At 40.2% G+C, this 24521-nt stretch overlaps 1 protein-coding gene across 6 annotated transcripts in view; it reads left to right on the top strand.

The window, feature by feature from the left end:
* LOC140199092 (transcription regulator protein BACH1-like) overlaps positions 1-24521 on the top strand; it is a 71077-nt gene that overhangs the window by 20107 nt on the left and 26449 nt on the right. For all 6 annotated transcript variants that reach the window (XM_072260589.1, XM_072260594.1, XM_072260591.1 and 3 more), the window contains one exon: positions 12724-12978. In XM_072260589.1, coding sequence (XP_072116690.1) covers positions 12736-12978 — 243 coding nt within the window. In that variant the 5' untranslated portion in view covers positions 12724-12735. The remainder of the gene's footprint in view (positions 1-12723; positions 12979-24521) is intronic.

Raw genomic sequence — 24521 nt, 5'->3', positions numbered from 1 at the left:
TACTGAAAAGCTTCAAGTACAGTAAAAAAAAGCCATTAATCCATCAGGTTTAGCACTTTGGTGCCAGATAAGCAGATTTTTCTGGCTGTCAAATGTTCTTCCTATTTCAAAGTTCAAATTTATTATCAAAGTATGTATACTATATACGACCTTGGTATTTATCTTGTAGGCACCCACAAAACAAATACCTTAGAATTCACTAGAAAAAAACATGCACTTACACATTCAAGACCTCCAAGTATCCAATTTGCAACAGAGGACAAATTGTGCAAATAATTTTTTAAAAAATACGAAAATACATGGAACTAAATGATGTTAAACAATAGGATTGTGCGTGTTAGAGTGAATTTTTTTGGGTAGATGATTTGTTTACACTTAAATGACTTTGGCCACCTGACTGCTTTTGACTATTTGACAAGGTACTGTGGATTGAGTCCACAACAATGCGCTTTCTAAAAAGGTGTGAATACCAGATGCTTCTGGCACCGTAGTTTGACCAGATGCTGTAGTTTCGAAGGCAGTATTATCTATACATTATAAATATTAATTGTCTTCTATGTCAGCACGTAAAATGCCAAATAAATGTATTGTAAATTTAATTGCATTCCTAAAGGCTGTGGATACCAACCCAGACATGTTGGCGTCAGAAAGAAGGGATGATGTTAGGTGGTGTGATATTTTGTATGTAGCTTCAATAGGAAGTATTGTCTGTGCATCGTCTATAACTTTTTAAGTAGCGATTGCCTTTGTGTTTAGCGTATAAATATCGAGCCCACATTGGGCTAGCAGACCTTTCTACCGAAAGCGTCTCCGTTCATATGATGCCTGCTTGTACCTTGTGTCGAATAAAGAAGCTGCTTTGTATCTACCAGTGATTGTCTCTCCGGTGATCTCACCCACGCTACAACATTTTGGTGGCAGCGGTGGGATACTTTGTGACCCGTTGTGTGACCAGCGTTCCTAGCAGTCTAAGTTGATGAGTATTTTTCTAAAATAACATTCACACTTGGATCTGTTTGGTCGGTGGTGCACCGGGACACAAGGTAATCACGAATGCGGAGAGCTGAACTGGTAGATATAAAAGTAGAGTGCACGTGTGCATGTGTGTTTATGTAAGTGAGGAATCTTTGCATGTCAACTTGGTTAACTTGGTGAGACTTAGACCACCAGTTGCGAAAGGTGGTAACCAATGGTGCAGTTCGAGACGATATACCAGTTAACTCAGTTAACAGCCTGGCCCACGTCACCAAACTGTTCTGATGTCTGAACAGAGAAATGCCATTTTTATACAGAATTAACTAGTAATTATGGCTGTTGACTAATTGGTAACCCTGTGTATATTCAAATTCCTTATTTGCAAGATCAAAAGGCATTCACAATGCAGGTGTTCAAAGTTGAAGTTAGTAAAACAATTGTCCTTTCGTTGGTGTGTGGCTTGCATCCTTATCTTGTCTCTGTATGCCAAATGGCTCCAGTGCCCTGCTGTGCAAAAGGAAGTTATGCTCTTCAAAGAGTTCTTGTGCAGACATTATCTTAACCCTTGCCTTGCTGCAACTTCCAAAGCGAGGGAGGGCAGGACCTTGGAACTCAGTGAGCCAGATGGCAAGCCATTTGGATTTCTGAATAGTTGGACAGTGGATTATTAGAGTATAGGCTCATTTTACTGTAAGGTGATATCCTTTTTTAAAACTCATTTTGATATATACTTAATTAATATCTAGACTCCTGAATCAGTTTTCATGAGAATCCTTAGGGGAAGAGTAGAGGGATCTGAAAACCATACATGTTTTAGGGTGGAGAAATGTAAATTACAAATACTGAAGAATGGTGTTCAATGTTCAAAGTGCATTTATTATCAAGGTATGTATATATTATACAACCTTGAGATCCGTCTCTTTACAGGCAGCTACAAAACAGAAAAACCCACAAGAACTTATGTTTTAAAAGACTGTCAAACACCTAATGGTGGGGGGGGGGGGAGAAAGTGAGAGATTGTGCAAGCAATAAAAGTAAGCAAATAGCACTCAGAATCAAGTGAGTCCATAAACACGATACTCTGAGCAGGCAACAGCCTATGCCTCAATTCGGCACAGATGAGTAAACATTGCAGAGTAGTGAGCAGGGCTGGCCTGACCTTCACCTCTTGTCCCAAAACCCTGCCTTTTCAAAACATCTGGCCCGGCGTTTAACTCATCCAAACATTGGATTGTTCCTTGCACTAGGACCTGGGCCCTGTTGCATTGGTAGACTCTGGGTTTGGACCCCGCCGCCACATTATGACTGTACACGACCTTTTCAAATCAGCCTGGTGCTTAGATCGATCAAACCTTGCTCTTGGTTTAGGTGGACAAATCTGCCTCTCTTCCACTCCAACTTTTCTCCGTTTGACCTTGCCTTGACTTCACCTTGCACACGCATGCTTCGACCTTTGACTCAGCCTTGCCTTTGCTTGCCTCTCACTTGTTTTGCAATGATGATTTGCCATAAATTTTTACAAGAAAAAGTGTTTTTCATGAAGTATTTAGTTGTATTTGTTTTGTTTGTCACCCATAAGAAGTCACTGGGCTTCATCAATATCATCTTAATCAGGAAGTACTTGTGAAATAGCAGGGCTGAAAATTTTGATGATAACTCTGGGTTCCAAAATAATGTGTGGAAAACTGTGATATTGGAGGGAGGAGTTTATGATCATGAACTGAAAGTTGAATTGTGAAACTGAAGAACGGCATTTAGGATGGTCCTGAGTAAAATATAGTTTCGAAGAATGGAGTTTTTTTAACGAGCGTACGATTTTAATACTAATTTTCTATATCATGGTGTGAGTGGAATGATGGTAGTTACTTTTTAGAATATAAGAAACAAAAATGTCAAATCTTTTCTGTCTGCATTACAGGTTTTTAAGGCCATAAGATACAGGAGCAGAATTAGGCTGCTCTGCCATTTCATCATGGCTGATCCAATTTTCCTCTCTGCCCTAATCTCTTGCCTTCATGCACTGACTAATCAAGAATCTTTATCAACCTCTGCCTAAATAAATAAATACATACATACATACGTACATACTTGGCCTCCACAGCTGCCTGTGGCAACGAATTCCACAGAATCACCACTCCCTAGCTAAAGAAATTCCTCCTCATCTCTGTTCTAAAAGGACATCCCTCTATTCTGAGGCTGCGACCTCTAGTCTTAGATTCTCCCACCATGGAAACATCATCTTCACATCCACTCTATCAACATCTTTCACCGTTTGATAGGTTTCAATGAGGTCATCCTGCATTCTTCTGAATTCTAGTGAATACAGGCCCAGAGCCATCAGACACTCTTAATATGACAAGCCATTCAATCCTCCCTAGAATCATCTTTGTGAACCTCCTTTGAATTCTCTACAGTTTCAGTGCATCCTTTCTCAGATAAGGGGCCCAAAGTGAGGCCTCACCAGTGCTTTATAAAGTTTCTGCATTCCATCCTTGATTTTTATATTCTAGTCCTCTTGAATTGAATGCTAACATTGTATTTGCCTTCTTCACCACAACCTGCAAATTAACCTTTTAAGGAATGCTGCACAAGGACTCCCAAGTCCCTTTGCATCTCAGTTTTTTCTCCATTTAGAAAATAGTTAACCGTTTCATTCTTTCTACCAAAGTGCATGGCCATACACTTCGCGACACTGTATTCCATCTGCCATTTCTTTCCCCATTCTCCTAATCTAATTCCTTCTGTGGCCTCTCTACTTTCAGAAAACTATCTGCCCCTCCACCCACCTTCATATTGTTTGCAAACTGCAACAAAGCCATCAATTCCATCATTCAGATCATTGACATATAATGTAAAATGAGTTGGTCCCAACACAGACCCCTGTGGAACACCACTAGTCACTGGCGGCTGGTCAGAAAAGGCTCCCTTTATACCCACTTTGCCTCCTGCCTGTCAGTCACTCGTTTATCCATGCTAGAATATTTCCTGTAATACTAAGGGCTCATAACTTGTTAAGCAGCCTCATGTCAAGGTCCTGAAAATCCAAGTGCTCAAATGCTGATTCTCCTTTGTCTATCCTGCTTGTTACTACTTCAAAGAATTCCATCTGATTTGGCAGGCAAGATTTTCCCTTGCGGAAACCATGCTGACTATGGCCTATTTTATCATGTGCCTCCAAATACCCTGAGACCTCATCCTTAATGATCGATTTCAACATCTTCCCAAGCACGGAGCTCAGACTAACTAGCTTATAATTTCCTTTCTTCTGCCCCTCTCCCTTCTTGAAGAGTGGAGTGACATTTGTAATTTTACAGTCTTTCTCAACCGTTCCAGAATTTAGTGATTCTTGAAAGATCATTATTAATGTCTACACAATGTCTTCAGCCTCCTCTTTCAGAACTCTGTGGTGTACACCATCTGGTCAAGGTGACTTATCTACCTTCAGACCTTTCAGTTTCCCAAGAACCTTCTCTCTAGTAATGGTAACTTCACACACTTCATGCCCCCTGACATCTGGAATGTCCACCATACTGCTAGTTTCTTCCACAGTGAAGACTGATACAAAATACTTATTCAGTTCATCTGCCAATTCATTGTCTCCCATTACTACCTCTCCAGCATTGTTTTCCAGCAATCCAATATCCACTCTTGCCTCTCTTTTGCACTTTGTTTATCTGAAGAAACTTTTGGTATCCTCTTTAATATTATTGGCTATTAAGGTTGTGACTCATATCTTACATCAACAATACAGCGAGTCTTTTAATTTTCAAAGACCTTAATCTTTTCCTTGGTTTTGAGCTGGGGTGAAAAATAGCTAGAATAGAGATGAGGCAGGAGAAAGGAGCAGATTGCAAACCTGGTTGCTCAATGGTGGAGAAATCTTAATGGAAATCTCATTATCCAGCACTAAAATCAACAAATGTTGCCATCTGAACAATCTTTAAGTGCTTTAAGATTTTGGACATCTCCATGAGGCACTCTCACACTAGGGGGGAGTTAATAGGAGTGATCCAATTGTAGAAAAGCTACCTGAATTGGGAAGAGTGCCTTTCAGCACCTTGAGCATTCTCCAGAATCTTTTGGATCATGGCTTATCTTGCCTGCCTTTCTGTCTTTTTCCCATAACCTTCAGTTTCCTAACTGATTAGAAAATTATCTATCTCAATATTAACTAAATACAAGAAGTCTGCTCCCACAACTCTCCGTGCAAGGAATCCAAAAACACTCAACTCTTGGAGAGAAATTCTTTTAACCTTAGTCTTAAATAGATCCCAGTTATTCTGAGACCACACACTTTCATTCTGGATTCTCCCATGTGGTGAATCATTCTGTCTGCTTTTATCCTATTTAGTGCCCAGAGAATACTGGGTAATCACGAACATCTGCCCTTGTTCTAACCTCCAGTGAGTAAAGTCCCAGATTGTTAAACCTTTCCATCTAGGACAACCTGTCCATATTCGTGATCATCCAAGTGGACCTTCTATGTACTGTGTCCAGTTAAGTAATATTTTGGCTTGAATAGTTCACATACTCGCGATGGTCTTATGAGTGCTTTGTATAGGGTAGTAAAAAAATTCCCTACCTTAACACTCCATACTTTTTGAAATGAGTGCCAACATTCTGCTATGTTTCCCTGTTGGACGTTTTATTTGTCATGGTGCCATACAGTGCATTTAGGCACTTCAGCCCACTATGTCAATATTAAATATCAGTTATATTAATTGCATTTTCAAGCACATGCTCCTTAGCTTTCTATACCCTGGGTGACTTTAAGTGCTTGTTTAAGTAAAAATGTTGTGAGATTAGCTACCTTCACCGTCCCTCTGCTGGTGCTTTCCAGATTCCATCTACTCTGGATGCGAAAAATAACATTTTTTAGATTCTCTAAACTTTCTACATAACCCAGAAGGAATAGGTTTAAGATTTAGATATCTGCTAAGGGTAAAAGTTTCTCGCTGAGTTTGCCTCTCAGTAAATAGTCCTATCTTGGCAGTCTCTGCTTTAAGGAAAACAAAGCCAACATATTCCATCTTTCCAAATAACTGAAACATTCTGTCATATCCTATGCCTGGTTGAATCACTGCTGCGCCTTTTGTGGAAATACATACTTCCTATGATGTAGCAATCTGAACTGAGCACAGTAGTCTAGATCTGGCTTAACAAAGTTTTTTATGTTAAGTTCTATTACAATTTTTCTGTCTCTATATTTTTTGAAACTAATGAAGGGAAGGATCCTATATATGTTACCTTAAACATGATCTCTCTGTGTTGCTACCTTTGAGGGACTTTGGATTGATAAACAAAGGTCTCCCTGCTCCTCAATATTATATAAGGGCTCTACCATCTATGTCTCTGTCCTAACATTCATGCATTACCTCACACTTAATAGAAGTAAATTCCATCTACCAATGTTTAGCTCTCCTGACCAATTGATTAGTATAACCTCATAGCCTAACACTATACTCCTCACTATCGATAGCACCATGGCATCTGTGAAATCGTATCCTTTGCAGTTCATTCATAGATAACAACAGTTTTCCACCATCACTCCCTGCCTCCTATTAATTACTAAGGCAATTTGGATCCAATTTGTCATCTTGCCTTGAATCCCAGCAGCTCTAACCATTTGACCAGTCTCCATATGGGTACCTTGTCAAAGGTTTTACTGAAGTCCATGCCTTTCTACCAATTGATTAGTATTTTATAAAGAGTTACAGTCCCCGCCAGTCAACAGGTTGCAACTCATTGCTTTCTGCCTGTTAATGAATCTATCCAGGCCAGCAAATTGCCTCCAACACCTTTGACTTTATCTTTTAAGAGGCACCTTGGTGAATACCTTTTAATTTCAAATACAATGCATCTACTCATTTTGCTGTACCCACAATGGCTGATATTTCCTCAAGAATTTACAATATATTTGTCAGACAAGATTTCTCCTTCATGAAATCATTGCAACTTTGCTTGACTTTATCATGATTTTCCAAATGTTCTGTTATACTATTCTAAATGACTCTACTAATTACAGGCTAATTGGCCTGTAATTACAGTCCGTTTCTCTCCACTTTATAAATATGAATATCATATTGTCAGTTTTCCAGTCCTCAATAGAGAGTTGTTTTTGTACTATTTTGTATTTTTTTTTTGTTAGAGACCTGTGTAACCTAGACATGGCTGAGATTTAAGTTCTTGGAGTTTCTCATCCAGTCACTCCAGTTGATACTTGGTACAAAACAAGAAATAACTTCAACACTGCATGTGTGATTTCAACTTCCAGAATTGTTTTAATTATAAATAGCAAGTAGTGGTTTCTAAGCCTTGCTTCCTTCTCTTGCTGTATATCACTGAAATATTAAAGACACAATGACTATGGTGACCACTTTAAAAGCACTCAGTGATCAGAATGTTGGAAATGAGTTGAGCTTAGATGGGTACCTTGGTCAGCGTGAACAAGTTAGGCCAAAAAGTCTGTGTTGTGCTGTCAGATTAAAGACTTGAAGATGAAGTATAAGCTGTTTTTCCTCGGTACATTTATTAATTCAAGGATTATTCATTAAAAATGTATCCACATGTCAATAACAGTGCGAAGAAATTAAAAAACTATATTTTGCGCTGTTTTCTCAGTGATCAGTTTTGAGTGCCTTGGCGAACAAAAAAAAAGTATTGAAGTTATTGTACAAATGCAATTAAAATAATGAGCAAATAAGTGGAAATTTTAGCAGGAGCGCATCTTTGTTCATATAAGGAGATAGTCTGAATACATATGTGGAAAGGAGGCTGTAGATGCTGGAATCTGGAGGGAAAAAAACTGCTAGGTTAAGCAGCATTTATAGAGGTAGAAGGTATATGGATAGCTTCAGCTCCAGCCCTAATGTTGGCTGCCTCCAGCTCCAGAGTGAGACTTTCCTTGCTGCTGCTGTGCCTCTGGCCTCCCCTTCCCCACCACTACTCCTCATCCCCAGGTCTCTGAGTCTCCCATCACCTCTTGGGTCCACAGAGCCTCCATCTTCCTCCTACCTTATCTTCACTGAACAGTCCAGCCCTTCCCTCTCCTCTGACGCCACCAATTCTCTTCCCTGCCCCTCCCACCTCTGATCCCAGCTCGAATCTCTGATGTGATTTCACCATTCCCCCGATCTTCCCCTCTCTTTGTTCCCATTTGCCTGCACCTCAGTGAGTTCAGTATTCACCATGACACTGAGCTCTGCTTCCATTGCCTCTGTCTCTGAGCCCACTTCTTTGGCAAGGATTTCCTATCCTGCTCTGATGTCCCTTTTTCCTGTATCCAAACCTCTTCCTTTATTTGGACAGCAGCTCTGGTTCTCTATCTGCTCTGTATTTTTTTTCATCTCTAATTGCTGACAAGACATAACTGGGTTGACTTCAGCATTCCCCTCTCCACGTTATCCCCTCTGAAGCACTGCTCTCCACTTTCCCTCACCAATCCCAACGTCAATGTCAATCATGTAGCCAAAGGGTTTACTGTTATAGTGGGGCAGACAGCAGCAAAGCAGACGTCTGAAAGTTGCTGCCTGGCCTCTGCAAGGTAGCAGTGTGGCAGACTGACTTCTACCTTTCTGGGGCCAGGCAGCAACTTTCAGTCATCTCCTTTTTACTTACCCCTTGAAAAAGACCACACTTGGACCATCAGGCCATTGTCTCCCTCACCATCAACTCTGGACATTTCCCGTCCACTGCCACCAACCTCATAATTACCTTACCATTCCTACTCTTTATTACCTTGTACCCAAGGTCCACAACCTGACTGTTTAGATAGCCCCTTGTTTCTGCCTGGTCCTGCCGCACTGAATTCGTGTCCACATACCCCAACTCCATTCTATCACCCTTGGTTCATCCCTTCTCATCTACGTACATCTGCAACATTTCACATGTTCTTGATCTCCTTAAAAACTTTCAATTCTCTGGCTCTGACCACCTCATTTTCACCATGGATGTCCAGTAACTATACACTTCTATCCTCCATCAAGAAGGCCTTAAAGCTCTCTGCTTCTTTCTGAATAACAGACCCAAACAGTTCCCCTCCATCAAATGGTGGAACTGGACCTCACCCTCAACAGCTTCTCTTTTGGCTCCTCCCACTTTCTCCAGACTCTGGGTAGTCATGGGTACCTGGATGGGCCTCAGCTATGCTTGCCTTTTCGTTGGCTTCATGGAACAGTTCGTGTTCCAAGCCTTCCCTAGTAATGCCTCTCAACTCTTCTGCGCAACATTGACAACTACATTGGTGCTGCTTCATGCACCTATGCTGAGCTCATCAATTTCAGCAACATTGCCTCCATTTTTCACCCTGCCCTTAAATTCACTTGGCCTATTTCTGATACATTTCTCCCCTTCCTCGATATCTCTGTCTCTATCTACTGACATCTTTTATAAAATCATTGATTTGCATGGCTATCTTGACTATACCTCTTCCACCCTCTCTCCGATAGAATACTGTTCACTTTTTGCTCTCTCGTCTCTACCTCATCTGCTTCCAGGATGAGGTTTTCCTTTCTAGGACATCAGAGCTGTTTTCTTTCTACTTCAAAGGATGGGGTTCCCCTTCCTCCAATGATGTTGTCCTCACCCACATCTCCTCCATTTCCCAGACATCCACACTCACTACAGCTTCCCACCAACTTAACAGGGATAGTGTTCCTTTTGTACCTACCACCCCATGGACCTCTGCATCCAACATATCATTCTCTGCAACTTTTGTCATCTTCAATGGGACCCTACCACCAAACACACCCATTTACCTCCGGCCCATTCTCCACTTCCCACAGGGATTACTCCATCCATGATTCCTTTGACTATTCATCACTCGCCACAAATTTCCCTCCTAGCACGTATCACTGCGAGAGACAGAAATGTTACATATTCCCATTTACTTCTCCCTCACCTCAATTCAAGGCCCCAGAATGTCCTTTCAAGTGAGGCAGCACTTCACCAGTGAATCCATTGGGGTCGTCTATTGTATCTGGTGCCCCCAATGTGGCCTCATTTACATTGGTAAGATCTACTCAGGCACCCCTCCACAGTTGTTTTTGCACTACGTCACCAATAGCACTGATGTTGCTTCCTGCACTTGCGTGTATCTCATCAATTTTATCACATTCACTAACAACTTCCATCCTGCCCTCAAATTCACCTGCATGTCGCTGACTCCTTTGTATATGTCTCCACCTCAAAATACAAACTAGCCACTAATGTCAACTATAAACCCATTGATTCATCCAACTACTTCAAATGCATCTCCTCCAATCCAATCCTGCCACCTATAAGAATACCGTCCCTTTTTCTCGGTGTCTCTCCACTACACCTATTCTCAAGATGATGCCTTCTCCTCTAGGACTTCAGAAATGTCCTCCTCCTAAAAAATTTAATTCATTAAGTGTAATTTAGGGGATATTTGCCCATCTTCCTCGTGGTCATCTTCTATTCAGAAGAATTTGTTTTCTGTTCTTCTGTTGGGTTAAATCTAGTGCTTCAAGCTTCAGAGCATAGTTGGAAAATTGGAACTAGAGCATGGCCAGCTAAAGTGTTGGATTTTTTTTTTGCATTCAGATGGGAATCTTGAATTTTGTAGCATTTGAGCTTTAAACAATTAAGAAAAAACTGGTGCAGCAGTTAAAGCTGCTGTGATCCCAGAGATCCAGAATGGATCCTGCACTTGTATGGTCTTTGTAGGGAGTTTGCAGATTCTCTATGTGAATTCTTGGTTTTCAACTGGTATCTTTTGCTTCTACACCCAAAGGTATGCTGGAAGCTTAATAGACCATTGTAATTTATCCGCTAGATTATCTGATTAGCAAAGGAGTATATGGACCTGGATGGACCTGTGAAACAATGAGTTGCAGTGTTAGAAGGGAACAAGAAAAGGAAAGGCACAATAAACAACTTCTATTTTAGAGTTTGATTCTGTAAGAGTGCATAAGTTGCAGAATGATGCAGTTTTAATATAGTTTGTGTTCTAGATTTCTTTTGACATGAAAACTAAAACAAAAGATGTGCATTGAAGTTTGATTAAAATAAAAGCTGACAATAGTGCATACTACTGAATTTGTGTGATTTAAGTCAACCAGTTTATGAGCAGTTAATATAAAATCATTAGTTCCAAATGACCTGATTGCAGTCAAAGGTTACGGGGAGAAGGCAGAATTGTGTTAAGAGAGAAATAAGTCAGCCACGATCAAATTGTAGAGTAGACTCGATGGGCCAAATGGCTTAATTCTGCTCCTATGTGTTACTGTCTTATGATCTCTTGTTCCAGAAGTATTTAATTGCTGTGTTCCTATTGTTCCCCGTTCTGATGTACCTCAATAGAAGACAATGACTGAAAATGGTCATGTAGAGAAATCTTAAAGGCAATACAGATGTTGGGATGTACAGTATTCATCTGCATCCATTTAACATTTACCTCATTGCTTTGATGCCAAACTGCGTACTTCTATAATGAGCAGAGAAGGACTTCAAGTATTACGTGTTCTCCAGTTAGTTTTTTTTTTGTTATTTAAAAATGTATCTGCAGTAATAGACCAGCATAAGAGTGTGATATTTCTACTTCTGTATTGGTATATGCTGCAAGTCTGGAGAGGGACCAAGTTTAATGTCTTGGTGAGTGGGAAGGTGAAATAAAATACAAGGAACAATGTATGAAAAGTGTGAAATATAAGATTTCCTGAGGCATCAGAATTGCTTTTATGTGAATTTTTTAGTTCTTCACACTTGTATGGTTGTGCAATTTTAATGTATAGTAATTTTGTCTCTGAAGGTTACCCTTGGTCCGCAATGTTGTGTCGACCTTTTAATCTACTCTAAGGTCAATCTAATCCTTCCTTCTTGCTCAGCCCTCCATTTTTCTATCATCCATGTATTAAAGAGTTTGTTAAATGTTAGTAATGTATCTGTATTTAGAGAACCTTGCCTTCACTTTGTTTAATCCTTTAGCTTTTGCAAAATATTTGTCATTGAAGTTTCATTTCCTTTTAATCTACACTCTGCTAGAATAATGTTACAATCATTAAAATTTTATCAAAAATATATATACCATTCAGATCACTTGTAATAAGTTTAAGACTAGAGGCAATTTTTTGTTGTGGCAACGTATGTTCCCCCTTCTACAATCAAATGTTCTATCTACATGGTCTCAGTGAAAGTAGTATTCAGAGTAGGTTTAATGGTGAAACTAATACATTTAAACTATAGCCACCAATCTTTATATCAGCCAGTTTTTGTCTTTTTTTAATTGTATTGTTTGAATGAAACGTGTAAGTCACAATATATGGGGAAAATAATTAAGCCGTATCAATCATGGCTGATGTTATTTATTAATAATTAAGCTCCTCCAATCAATCATCGCTGATTTTTTTTAAACCCCATTCTCCCAACTTCTCTCCATAACCGTTAACCTCTTAACAATCAAAAACCTATCAGTCTCTGCTTTGAATAAACCCGGTGGTTTGGCACAGCCCTCCGAAGCAATGAATTGCACAGATTCACCACCCTCTGGCTGAAGAAATTCCTTCTGCAAACTTTCTTTTCTGTTTGAAATTCTGGTTTGGATTGAGCTGCTGACCCTTTTGATGGGTGAGAAAATTAAATGTCTCCCATACAAGCACAGAGGAAATTGGAAAAAGTACAATCACAAAATTTCTAACTAAGTTTTTTCTTTAATGTTGAATTAATATGTTTAAACATATAATTGAAAATCATTAGGTTTGGAATCATGAAATGTATTTATTTTTCCAGATATGAGAGACAATGTCAATAAAAGACAAGAGCGACACTTTGGTTTATTCCTACGAGTCCTCGGTACACAGTACTAATGTACTGCTGAGCCTCAATGATCAAAGGAAGCAAGACCTTTTCTGTGATGTGACTGTGATAGTAGAAAACAAGCCCTTTCGTGCTCACCGTTCTGTGCTTGCTGCATGCAGCGATTATTTTCTGTCAACTGTTGGATGGACGAAAGAGCTTGACATGCTTGTGACACTTCCTGAAGAGGTAAGGAGTGAATATAACTTACGTAATGCTTTTTTGATAATTTACCATGATTTCCAGGTCTCTGTCCTCTGTGACCTGGGTAGGTGGGAGGCCGTGGGATGGGGTAAGAACTCAGTGGCTTGTATTCCCCCAGCATGACCTGGGAATTTCTGTGGCTGGTAAGAGGTCCTCTCTTCTGGATGCTGTTTGCCAAGGGAAAAGTCAATGATGTTATTGATACTGATCGCGCAGTGATTAATTAAAGGGGAGATTGCGTCAATCAAGGAATATTTCATTGAAATCTTTGGCCTAGCTACCAATCTCTACTAGTAGTCAGAAGGTTGTAATTTCAAAAGTCTGCAGTTACCTCTGATAACAGTTTGCCAATGTTGAGCTCTTTATTAAGACAATTGTTGACCAAATATTTCAGAACAGCAAAATTATGCATAATTTTGATTATGTTGCTTTACCTTAAAATCTATCTCAGGCAGGTTTTATAAAGAAGCCTTTTCTGTTTTAATGCAACACTAAATTCCTCTAAAAGACTTGTAAAATCATGTATGCTTTTTATGGTAATAAGAACCAAGGGGCAAAGAATAAAATAGTTGACGAAAACTGAAAGTGAGAGTGTGTGCTCTTCTTTTACACAGTGAATCATGAAGATCTAGAAAATGCACCACAGGGGTGGATGGTATGGGTAGTACTTGGGTAATAGTCATGTTAAATGGAATCAGGTTTATTATCACCAGCGTGTGATGTGAAATTTGTTAACTTAGCAGTAGCAGTTCAATGCAGTACATAATATAGAAGAAAAAAACAAAGTAACATAATAAGTAAATCAATTACAGTATATATATATATATATATATATATATATATATATTGAATAGATTAAAAATCGTGCAAAAACCAAAAATAATATATATTTTAAAAGTGAGGTAGTGTCCAAGGGTTCAATGCCCATTTAGGAATCCGATGGCAGAGGGGAAGAAGCTGTTCCTGAATCGCTGAGTTTGTGCCTGCAGGCTTCTGTACCTCCTACCTGATGGTAACAGTGAGAAAAGGACATGCCCTGGGTGCTGGAGGTCCTTAATCATGGACACTGCCTTTCTGAGACACCGTTCCTTGGAGATGCCTTGGGTACTTTGTAGGCTAGTACCCAAGACGGAGCGGACTAAATTTACAACCCTCTGCAGCTTCTAAAAAGATAATTTCCAGTGCTGTCAATACAGGACTGGGGAGTAAGATTGTCTAAATTGCATTTGTACAGTGCCAGCACAGACTTGATGAGCAGAATGGTCTCCCCCATGGTGTAACTTTGGTCCTTGTGGGAATCTGTGAAATCATTTTTTAGAATTAAGGTTGCTGTCCCTTTTCCTGTCAGTTTGATTTAATCAGCCAGATTGGGATGGTACTTGATTTTCAATCTTCTTGGAAAATTGGTGAAAAGGTGGTCATGTTCAGAAGTTATATAATGACAACTACCTTTTTGAAGATAGAACATAAAGCAGTCATACACTGGATAGGCCATTTGGCACACAGTGTTGTACTGGCCTTGATGCTAATTTGTACTAAATATTGTCTTCCTGTCTATCACACACACACCTTCATTCCATTTGTATTCTCATATTCATGTGTCTATCTAAAAGCCTCTAAACTCCATCAAACTGTCTACTTCCAGTGCCACCCCTTGTATTTAGCAATCCCTTGCCCTCGCATCATTTTTAACACATCCAGCGTTTAAAAGCATGTCCTCTGGTGTTTTTCATTTCTGCTCAGGGAAGAAGATTCTGACTCCATCCTATCTATGCTCCTCACAATTTTACAAACCTTTATCAGGTCTCCACTCAGCCTTTGACACTATAGGGAGAAGAATACATTTTTTTTCAACCTGTCTTTATAGCTCAAACCAGCTTATCCAGGCAGCACCCTGGTAAAACTCTTCTGCACCCTTTCTAGTCTCGTGCTTCTTATAATGGAGTGATTAGGACTCCATACAATACTGCAAGTGAGGTCTGACTTAAGGTTTATGAAGCTGCAGCATTGCTCTTATACTCAACACTCTTAACAATGAAGGTAAGTGTGCACGTGCCATCTTTACCACCTCATGCTCAGGCACTTTCAAAGAGTAATGGACTTGGACTCCAAGACCCCTCTGTATCTTAATGTTGTTAAGGGGCCTACCATGAACTGTACACTTCCTTCTTTCATTTAATTTCCCAAAATGCAGCACTTCACACTTGCCGGATTAAACTCCATCTGGCACTTCACTACGCATATCTGTAACCGATCTGTATTCTTTAATTGTCCTTTACAATGTCCAGAACTCCACCAATCTTGGTACCATCTGCAAACTTGCTAAACCACTCATCTACATTTTCATCGAAGTCATTGATATATATCACAAAAAAAAAGGTCCCGGCACCAATCCTTGCAGAACCTCCATCCACACTAACAACCTTCCGCCCCTACTCTCTTCAGTGGGCAAGCAGTTCAGAATACAAACTTGCAATTCATGCTGAATCCCTTGTATCTTTACCTTCTGTATCCATCTTCCATGAAGGACCTCATCAATGCCTGAAAGCCCATGTAGGTAATGTCCACTTCCTTGCTCTCATCAAGGACTTTTGTCCTTTCCTCTAAAACTTGCTCAAATTTGATTTGCTAAGCAGATGTTGACTGTTTAGCAAGTCTTGCCTTTCTGAATGTGCATAAATCCTATCCCTCTGTATCCTCTCCAGTAGCACTCTAACATTGATTTGAGGCTCATTATCATGTAAATACATGGATTATCCCCATTTCCCTTCTTGAATAGCACAACATTTGCTATTCTCCAATCTTCTGGGTCCTCACCTATTGCAAAGAGCTTTGTCAAAGCCCAGGTTGTCTCTTCACTTTCAATATTTTGGGATGTATTCCTTCAGAGCCTATGGATTTATCCACCTAATGCTTTTTTGCAGATCCAGTACTATCTCCTTAATCTCAGAATGTCCCAACATGTCAGCATGTCCCACTGTGCTTTCACTCTCCTCCAAATCCTTCAAGTGCCAATGTAAAGTTTTCATTTGGCACCCTTTAAACTCTTGCTGACACCAAGCACCAATTCCTTCCTTATCCTGACCTCTCCTTAGTTACCTTTTTAAAATTAGTTTAAATATAAAATGCCTTGGGATTATCCTTGACACTGCTCTAAGGACATTTAATGACCTGCTTTTGGCCTTAATAATTGCCTGCTTGAGTACTTTTCAGCTATCTTTAAATTCCACAAGGGCCCAGTCTGGTTTTGGTTTTCTAACTGCTATGTATGGTTCCTTTTCTTTTCTGACTAATTTTCAGACCCCTCAGGTCATCCAGTGTTTTTACCACCTTTATCCTTATTCATTGTTGGAACCTAAAATGTGCTGAATTGGTCTTTAAACAACTCCCACATGTCAGAAATGGACTTGTCTGACAGTAGCTGCTCCCGATCAGTGTCCCTTTGTTCCTGTCTCACCCTGTTATAAATTGCCCTCCACCAATTTAGTACCTTCTCAGAAGATCCCTTTGTTACCGTAATGATTTGTGATCACTATTTCCAAAATATGCACCCATTACCAGGTCTGTCACCCATCCTGGCTCTTTTCCTAAAACTAAGTCTAATATGTTCTCTCCTCTGGCTGGACTCCCATACAGTTTCAAGAACCCTGCTTGAATCATCTTTTTATTCTCAATTCTTAAACTGCCATAGTAATATATGAATTCTTGTTTCATAAATTATTTATTCAATTCTCTTGATTACGTATCAACTATACCAGTTATATCATGTTGGCTTTGACAATCCTATCTGAAATAATTTTATGTGCACCAGTCAAGTTCCATGGCTCCTAACACAAATTCACATCAACAAGTAGTAAGCTCTGATGGTCTAAGTATATTTGATTATTTTAAGAAGTCTAATTACTTATTTGTAAGATGTTTTGATCTGAGATTATTTGTATTTTTCAAATGAAGGAAATCTGCTGATAATGTATTTGTATTAATTGTAATGTCTGCAGTTCATGTGAACAGATAGCTGTCCTCTTGAAAGATCTTGGCCGGAAACATTAACTGTTTACTTCCTTCCGTAGATGCTGCCGAACTTGCTGAGTTCTTCCAGCATTTTGTGCATGTTGGTCAAGATTTCAACCAGCTACAGAACCTCTTGTGCTTATAATAGAGATCATTGTTCATTTCATTAAAAGCTAACCACATATTTTTGGTAGGCTTTCGCCTGGTACCTTTAAGTAATTACAGTGCTGCTTTAACTTTTTGTTCTGCGTAGAGGATGTAATATCTCTGTGAACAGAGGAAGCATTAAAAAAAGTGTTGAAGAACAAGTAGAATCATTGATTCAAGGAATTTGAGGATGAAGTACCTAAGTTGCTTAACTTGTAATTGCAGACCTAGACTGTTGCCTGAAAGGCATTAAGTTGCATCATTAAAATGAGGAATTCCGTATTAAAGAAATGTTGAAACTACTGCATTGTCAAAACTCATCTGGTTGACTTATGTACTTCAGAGAATTTAATTTGTTGTTCTTGCCTGTTATGTGTAGATTCCAGGTTGGGTCTCCTTAGTCATCATTGCATTTAAAAGGAAGGTTGGTTATCCAATATGGTAATTAATACAGAGTGCCAATTTTCCAATCCTGATAGCAGAGGCTTTGGCAAGACCAAGTTATCATTAAATTTACCCCAAAGTACACACTGTCGCAATTTGCTGTGAAGCCTGTTGCTATAGATCAGAGGTAAGAGTACATTCACTATTGTCTTCTGATCTCTCAGAACCCACTTGATTTCAGTGCCAGTGAGAGATCAGACTAGGCCAGAAACCCAGTGCCTTATCTGATCTTGATTTTCTTCTGTTCTTGTCCAGATATGGGTCCAGATTCAATTCTGGCACAGGTCAGTAACTGTGGAACACTGGGTAAAGTACTATTCAGCACAAGACTATCATTATGACATTGGATGCAGTACTTCTGGGCATGGGTTTCTCACTGGCAGTACCTGTAGTCTAAAAGAACTTTTTACAAAAGTGGAGGTATAATTGGCAGTAAAGTCTTTAAAGTATTGTTCCTGAATGAGCCCTTCTCCCATATTTTATTCTTGTTGGAGATGGACTCAAAAGATGCCAATGGTGTTTGGATATGATGGTTAATTTTTGCCCATTGGCATTCCACACAGGCTGCAGTGTAATCATGCATGTTCTTCCTGAGGCCGTGCAATCATCTTCTGTGAGGCCTTCTGGCCCAGATGCGAGAGGCCACTTATGGAGTAAAAAAAACAGACCACCTCCAGTTTGCAGGCATTATGGGGCAAGGGCGACCGGTTGAGACATCGTACAGAAGAGAAATCCCAGCTTTCCTAAAGTTAATGTCAGCCAGCTGCAGGCCTGTGGCTGCTGTTCGTAAGCCTGGACCTCTGGGTCAGCAGCTTGGTCAGCTGCCATCCAGGCATTGTCAACCCTATGTGTAGGGCCTCAACAGCTGGCCGTGAAAAGCATTCAGCCGCAGCATTATTTTTCCCCTTAATGTTATATGTGAGTTGTGTACTCTGACTTGTAGGCCAGTTGACGTTGCTACTGTGCAGAGCAAGGGTCTGATATTTTAGCCATTGCGTGCACAAGGGGTTTATGGTCAATGAACGCTGTGAAATGACAGCCCTCTAAGAAGAAAATGAAAATGGCTGACAGCCAGATAGAGACAGAGAAGCTCACAGTCAAGCATGCTGTACTTCCTTTTGGGGTGGGGGGAGGGTGAACAGAGCTGCCGGCGGAAGAAGGTGAATGGATGTCACATGCCTCCGAACAACTGTTTGTGCACAGCACCCACAGCATAGTTTGAAGTGTCAGTAGTAATGGCAATGGGTGCATTGGGGAGTGGCTGCACTTGGGAGTGGGTGCGCCAGTAAGGTTGCGTTGGAAAGAGCTTGTCTGGTATCTTCAAATGCCCTGGTCATGTCCTCTGACCAGTCAAGCACTTGATTAGGGGTATTGCTTTTAAGTGCTCTATACAGGGGGAGCATAAGTTCAGCGGCTTGCAGAATGAAGTGGTGATAGGAATTCACCATGCCTAAAAACTCCTGTAGTGTTTAGTAGTGCAGGACAGGGGGAAAGGCATAATAAAGGCTACTTTCGATGGATGGGTTTCGCACCTTCTGTGAAGATGCAATGGTTGAGAATGCCAGTGGTTGACGACCCAAACTGGCATTTAGCAGGTTAGTAATCAACTTGTGTTGGCTTAAGCAATCAAAGTGTGCAGAAATTAGATATATGTTCAGATTTGGATGCACTAGCGACAAGTATGTCATCCAGGTAAACAAAAAGTAAGTAAGTATTTTAATGCCTGTTCTGCATTTTGTAGCTGAAATGGCATGCACAGAATATCAAAGAGGTCAAATGGGGTTATCACAGCCATTTTGGGAATGTCCTCCGAGCACACAGACACCTGATGATGGCTCCTAACTAGATCGACTTTGGAAAAAGCTAACCTTCCGGCTAAGCATGCCGAAAAAGTCTAGGATATGTGGGATTAGGTAAAGATCGGAGGTGGTTGCCTCATTAAGGCATTGGTAATTGTCACAAAGGTGGCAACTACCATTGGACTAAGGGATCAGATGGAGGGCTATTCGACCAGGGTACAATGCTAAGTCTTTCCATGTTGACAAACTCAGCCTTCGCAGTTACAAGCATTTCTGGGTCCAGTCTACGTGAATGGGCATGGACTAGCGGGCCAGTTGTGAGGATATGGTGCTCGACCCCGTGTTTTATGACTGTAGTGGAGAATGTGTGCTTGGTGAGGTTTGGGAATTTTTCCAGCAGTAGAGTAAACTTGCGTGCGGTGGTGCATGCCCTTGACAGATTTGTTGTGGGGAACTTGCTGGGGGAGCAGGGTAATGACCCAAAGTCCTTGAAATCTAAGAGCCGGCAGTTTTTAAGACTGACTAATTGCTCTTAAGCATACAGAAAATCTGCACCAAGCAGAGGTCTAGCCACTTTAGCCAGGATGAACCATTTGTAATGTCGCCCACTGAAGCAGTGTATCACCCATCATGTCATATAAGTCTGGATCTTGCTATCATTGGCGCCTCCAGCGAGGTTTTGTCGGTCTTTGCCTCTCCTCTCATCAGTAGTGATGCTGGCCGCACACTCACTTGAGCAGCCATGTCACACAGGACGTAGAACAGTAGACAACTCTGGCTGCTGGAACCCACAGTGTACACAGACATCTGATGTCCTGATGTGCTGGCATTATTGAAGCTGCAAGGCGGTTGATGCATCTCAGTGTTTGTACCAAGGTGAACGTGGTAAAAACATAGACCCAACATCATATTTTGCAGCCATGGGCATCATTATGTAGGGGGCCTTGCTGACTGGGCTAATTGAGGTAGAGAAAAGAGGAGGAATGCTGTACTGCTGCCTAGCTGAGTGTAGACTATCAGCCATTTTAGCAAGCTCCCTGTGGTCCTTCGCGGGTACATTAGCGAGGGCTATGCAAACTTGATCAGCTATTTGCTGCATGAAGAGTTCCTTAAAAATAAAACCAGGATGGTGATTTTGCAGGAGAGACAGCATTTGGTTCATTGCTGAGGTGGGCCAAGGAGAGCAATTGTTTGGTGTTTTCAGACTGATAGCCCAAAAGTCTGTTGAAGGTGAGTTTTCAATGATCGGTATTTATTGTGTTCAGGTGGGTGTTTTTCTAGTAGACTTACAACCCTCGCAGTCATGGAGTCTGTAGTGACGCTACCACATAGTAGAATTCGATGTTGGTGGTGATTTCTCACAGCACAAATTGGACCTCAGCTTGTACAAACCAAGCAACAGCATTTTGCTCCTGAAAGTCTGGCAGTTTCAAAGCAACTGTGTAGGCTAACACGTTCAATAACTCTGGAATCGTCTTAGAACATTGGGGTCACCAATGTAAGTTTTTGCCAAAAAAAAACAACGTATTTTATGTTTAGAAAGAAACGTACAACCCATTTATTGAACTCCAAAAAACTGAACACAAAGCACGACAAATCTACTTGCATTAATGTCATCACGTCAGACGACCCTCTTAAATTGAAACAACATCTCAATGTCAGTGGTTGTAAATTATGTACATTTCTGCCAGTTACATTACCTTAGAATATGATAGCATTCAGTCTGCAGTTTGAGAAGAAAAAGCTAAAGTCAAATGTATCAGTATTGCAATGGAGTAAAGGGAATTATAGAGGCATGAGAGATGAGCTGGCCAAAGCTGATTGGAAGGGGACACTAGCAAGAGCTGGATTTCTGGGAGCAATTCAGAAAGCGCAGGATAGACACATCTCAAAGATGAAGAAGCATTCTAAAGGGAGAACAAGGCAACCATGGGTGCAAAGGAAGTCAAAGGCAGCAAAAGAGAGGACATATAATATAGCAAAATTTAGTGGGAAGTAAAAGATTGAGAAGTTTTTAGAAGGCAACTAGAAAAGATGAAATATGAAGGTAAGCTAGTCAATAATGTAAAAGATGCAAAAAGTTGAAATAGCATGTCCTTTCCAGAATACTTGGATTATTGTTTCATTTATACCCAGGGTTCACATTGCTGATTTCCATTAAATTGACTTGATATTACTACTTCCTGTTTCCATCCTGAACCAGAATCTCAAGGTAGTATATGGTAACATATACTTTCTTTGATAATAAATATACTTTGAATTTTTCTAGACAAAGCGGTGATTCGTTGCATTTGCGGTTTCTTGGTGTAGTCTATATTTAGAAAACAAAGTAGAAACGAAGTTACATTTTGCAGTGAGACTAGTTTAGTTCTTGAATGTCCTGTTGACAATTAGTGTAATTCTCTTATGTGCACACACATACACATGCTCTCCCTCCCTTCCTCCCTTTCTTTCTTCTTAGTCTCCTGTGTTGTTCAAGTGAAGTCTAATGAAAGCTCAAGGAACAATACCTCATCTTAGACCAAAAGATATAGGAGCAGAATTGGGTCATTTGGCCCATCAAGTCTGCTCTGCCATATCATCATGGAGGATCCATTTTTCCTCTCAGCACCAATCTCCTGCCTTCTCTCCGTATCCATTCATGCCACGCCAATCAAGGATCTGTCAACCTCTGCCTTAGATATATGTAAAAACGTGGCCTCCACAGCCATCTGTGGCAATGAATTCCACAGACTCATTGCACTCTGGCTAAAGAAATTTCTCCTCCTCTCCGTTCTAAAAGGACGCCCCTCTATCTGAGGCTGTGTTCTCTGGTTCTAATCTTCTGGTTAGGTGTGTTGCAGCATCCTGAAATTAAGTTCAACAAAATTAGATGGTCAGCATTTTCAATCTTTGCATCTCATATTTCCAGCTTTATTTTTTTCCTTCTCTCTAATTGTATATTTCTCATCTATTTCACCTAATGCTGTTCATTATTCATAAAGTGCTTTTGCTATCTTCTTTTACTTGGTTCCACCTTCCCTTTTTCATTTATTCTTTTCCATTTTCACCCTATTTCATGCCTTTTCTTTTTTGTTCCTTTTATTCTCATCACTTTCTGGATCTTAGTTTTACCCCTAACCTTTCCCAGTCCTGATGCAGGTTTTCATACTTAAATGTTCACCCTGTTTTTCTTAGCTTTATATGCCAAGGTTCTTTCCTCGTTTTCTGTTTGTATGAGAGTGAAAGCCAAGTATCCATGCTGACAAGAATGTGGGCATAGCCAAATAGCTTGAAGATCTTGCTGGGGAAGAGATCAAGTGGGAAGATGGTCCATGTAAATGTGTCAATTAGGCTATTGTAGCCACATGTACTCGGGATAATTAAAATCTTTAACTTGTATGCCATCCATACAGATCAATTCATCACATCAGTGCAAGGGATAACAATGGCAATGTTGAAAAAGTGTATGTCCAGAGAGTCAGTCAGATGTATGTTATTAATTTATCTTAGAGTTATAGAACTTGGATTTAAGAGGAGAACGATTGTAATAGAAGTAATAAATTCGCTCTGGTGCCATTTGCATACATACAGGAAGAGCTGTTTAAAAACCCCACAATGGACATTAGTAATACTAATTTCTCAAATTTACAGTTTAGATTAGAAACTTCTGCTCTAATGCTATAGACATTTTAAAATATGTGTATTTATTTTTTTTGCTGCACCAAATACCCTTATTTATTTATTTTTATATTTATGGAATTTTACTCAATCAAATGTTATCCAGGAATTCATAGAGGTTGAAGTGGAAAAGCAGCCCTCACATGCTCAGTAATCAGTGCCTTATTTCCTTTATACTTGTCCTGTTCCTGCCCATTCCTACATTGAATGACCCTATGATTATTTGTTCTGAATATTCCCAGCAAATACAAAGACCCTGAACTTTGTTAGCAAGGAGTATTGTCAACTTGTCATGGATCTGTAAGTTAATTGGGATGAAAAATTCCAGGACCTCCCAGAAACTATCTCATATAACAAAGCTTGCCCACAACTGCTCTGGTGCATGTCACTATGCCCTACTTGCAGTAAGGCCTGCATGCAATCTATCCCTAATGTTTGAATAGCAATATTGGTACCCTACATCTGAATTGTTGATAGAATTTCCTGTAAGCCTTGCTTCTACAGACCATTGCGATTAGATCAAAAGAAAATATTTGGCTGAAAGTAAACTCAAAACATCAATGTGCTATATGGATAAACACACTGTATGGCAAATTTGCTCCGTACTTGTCAGTCTTTGTGCTTGACTTTTCTCTCGATTCTGCCTCTAGATGTGAGAGCTGCTTACATTATGTTCTTGCAAATACATTCTATAGAACATGAAACAGAACATTACAGCCCAGTGCAGGCCCTTCGGCCCACAATATTGTGCCAACCTTTTAAGATACTCAAAGATCAATCAAATACTGCTCTCCCACATAGCTCTCTATTTTTTTAATCACCTGTGTGCCTAACCAAGAGTCTCTTAAATGTCTCTAATGTATCTGACTCACCTACCACTCTCTGCATTAAAAAAAGGAAAAAAGCCCTGACATCCCCCTATACTTGCCTCCAATCACCTCAGGTTATGTCTCCTCCATATTAGCTATTTATGCCCTGGAGGGGCGAAAAGTCTCTGGCTGTTCACTCTACCTATGTTTCTTATACACCTCTAATCAAGTCACCTGTCACCCTCCTTCCTCCAAAGATAACAGCCCTAGCTCATTCAACCTATCCTCATAAGGCGTATTTTCCAATCCAAGCAGCATCCTGATAAATTTTCTCTGCATCCTCTAAACCTTCTGCATCCTTCCTATAATGAGGTGACCATAACTGAACATAATATTCCAAGTTTAGTTTAACTAGGGTTTATAAAGCTGCAACATGACCATACAGCTCTTGAAATTCAATCCCCTGATTGATGAAGGCCAACACGCCATATGCCATCTTAACTACCCTATCAACTTTTGCTGCAACTTTGAGGAATCTGTGGATGTGGACTCCATGATTCTCTGTTCTTCCACGCTGTTAAGAATCCTGCCATTACTTCTGTATTTTGTCTTCAAGTTTAAACTTCTGAAGTAAACCATTTCACACTCCATCTAACAA

Source organism: Mobula birostris, chromosome 6, assembly GCF_030028105.1.
Source record: "Mobula birostris isolate sMobBir1 chromosome 6, sMobBir1.hap1, whole genome shotgun sequence".
NCBI lineage: Eukaryota > Metazoa > Chordata > Chondrichthyes > Myliobatiformes > Myliobatidae > Mobula > Mobula birostris.
This window is presented reverse-complemented; position numbering and strand designations above follow the sequence as displayed.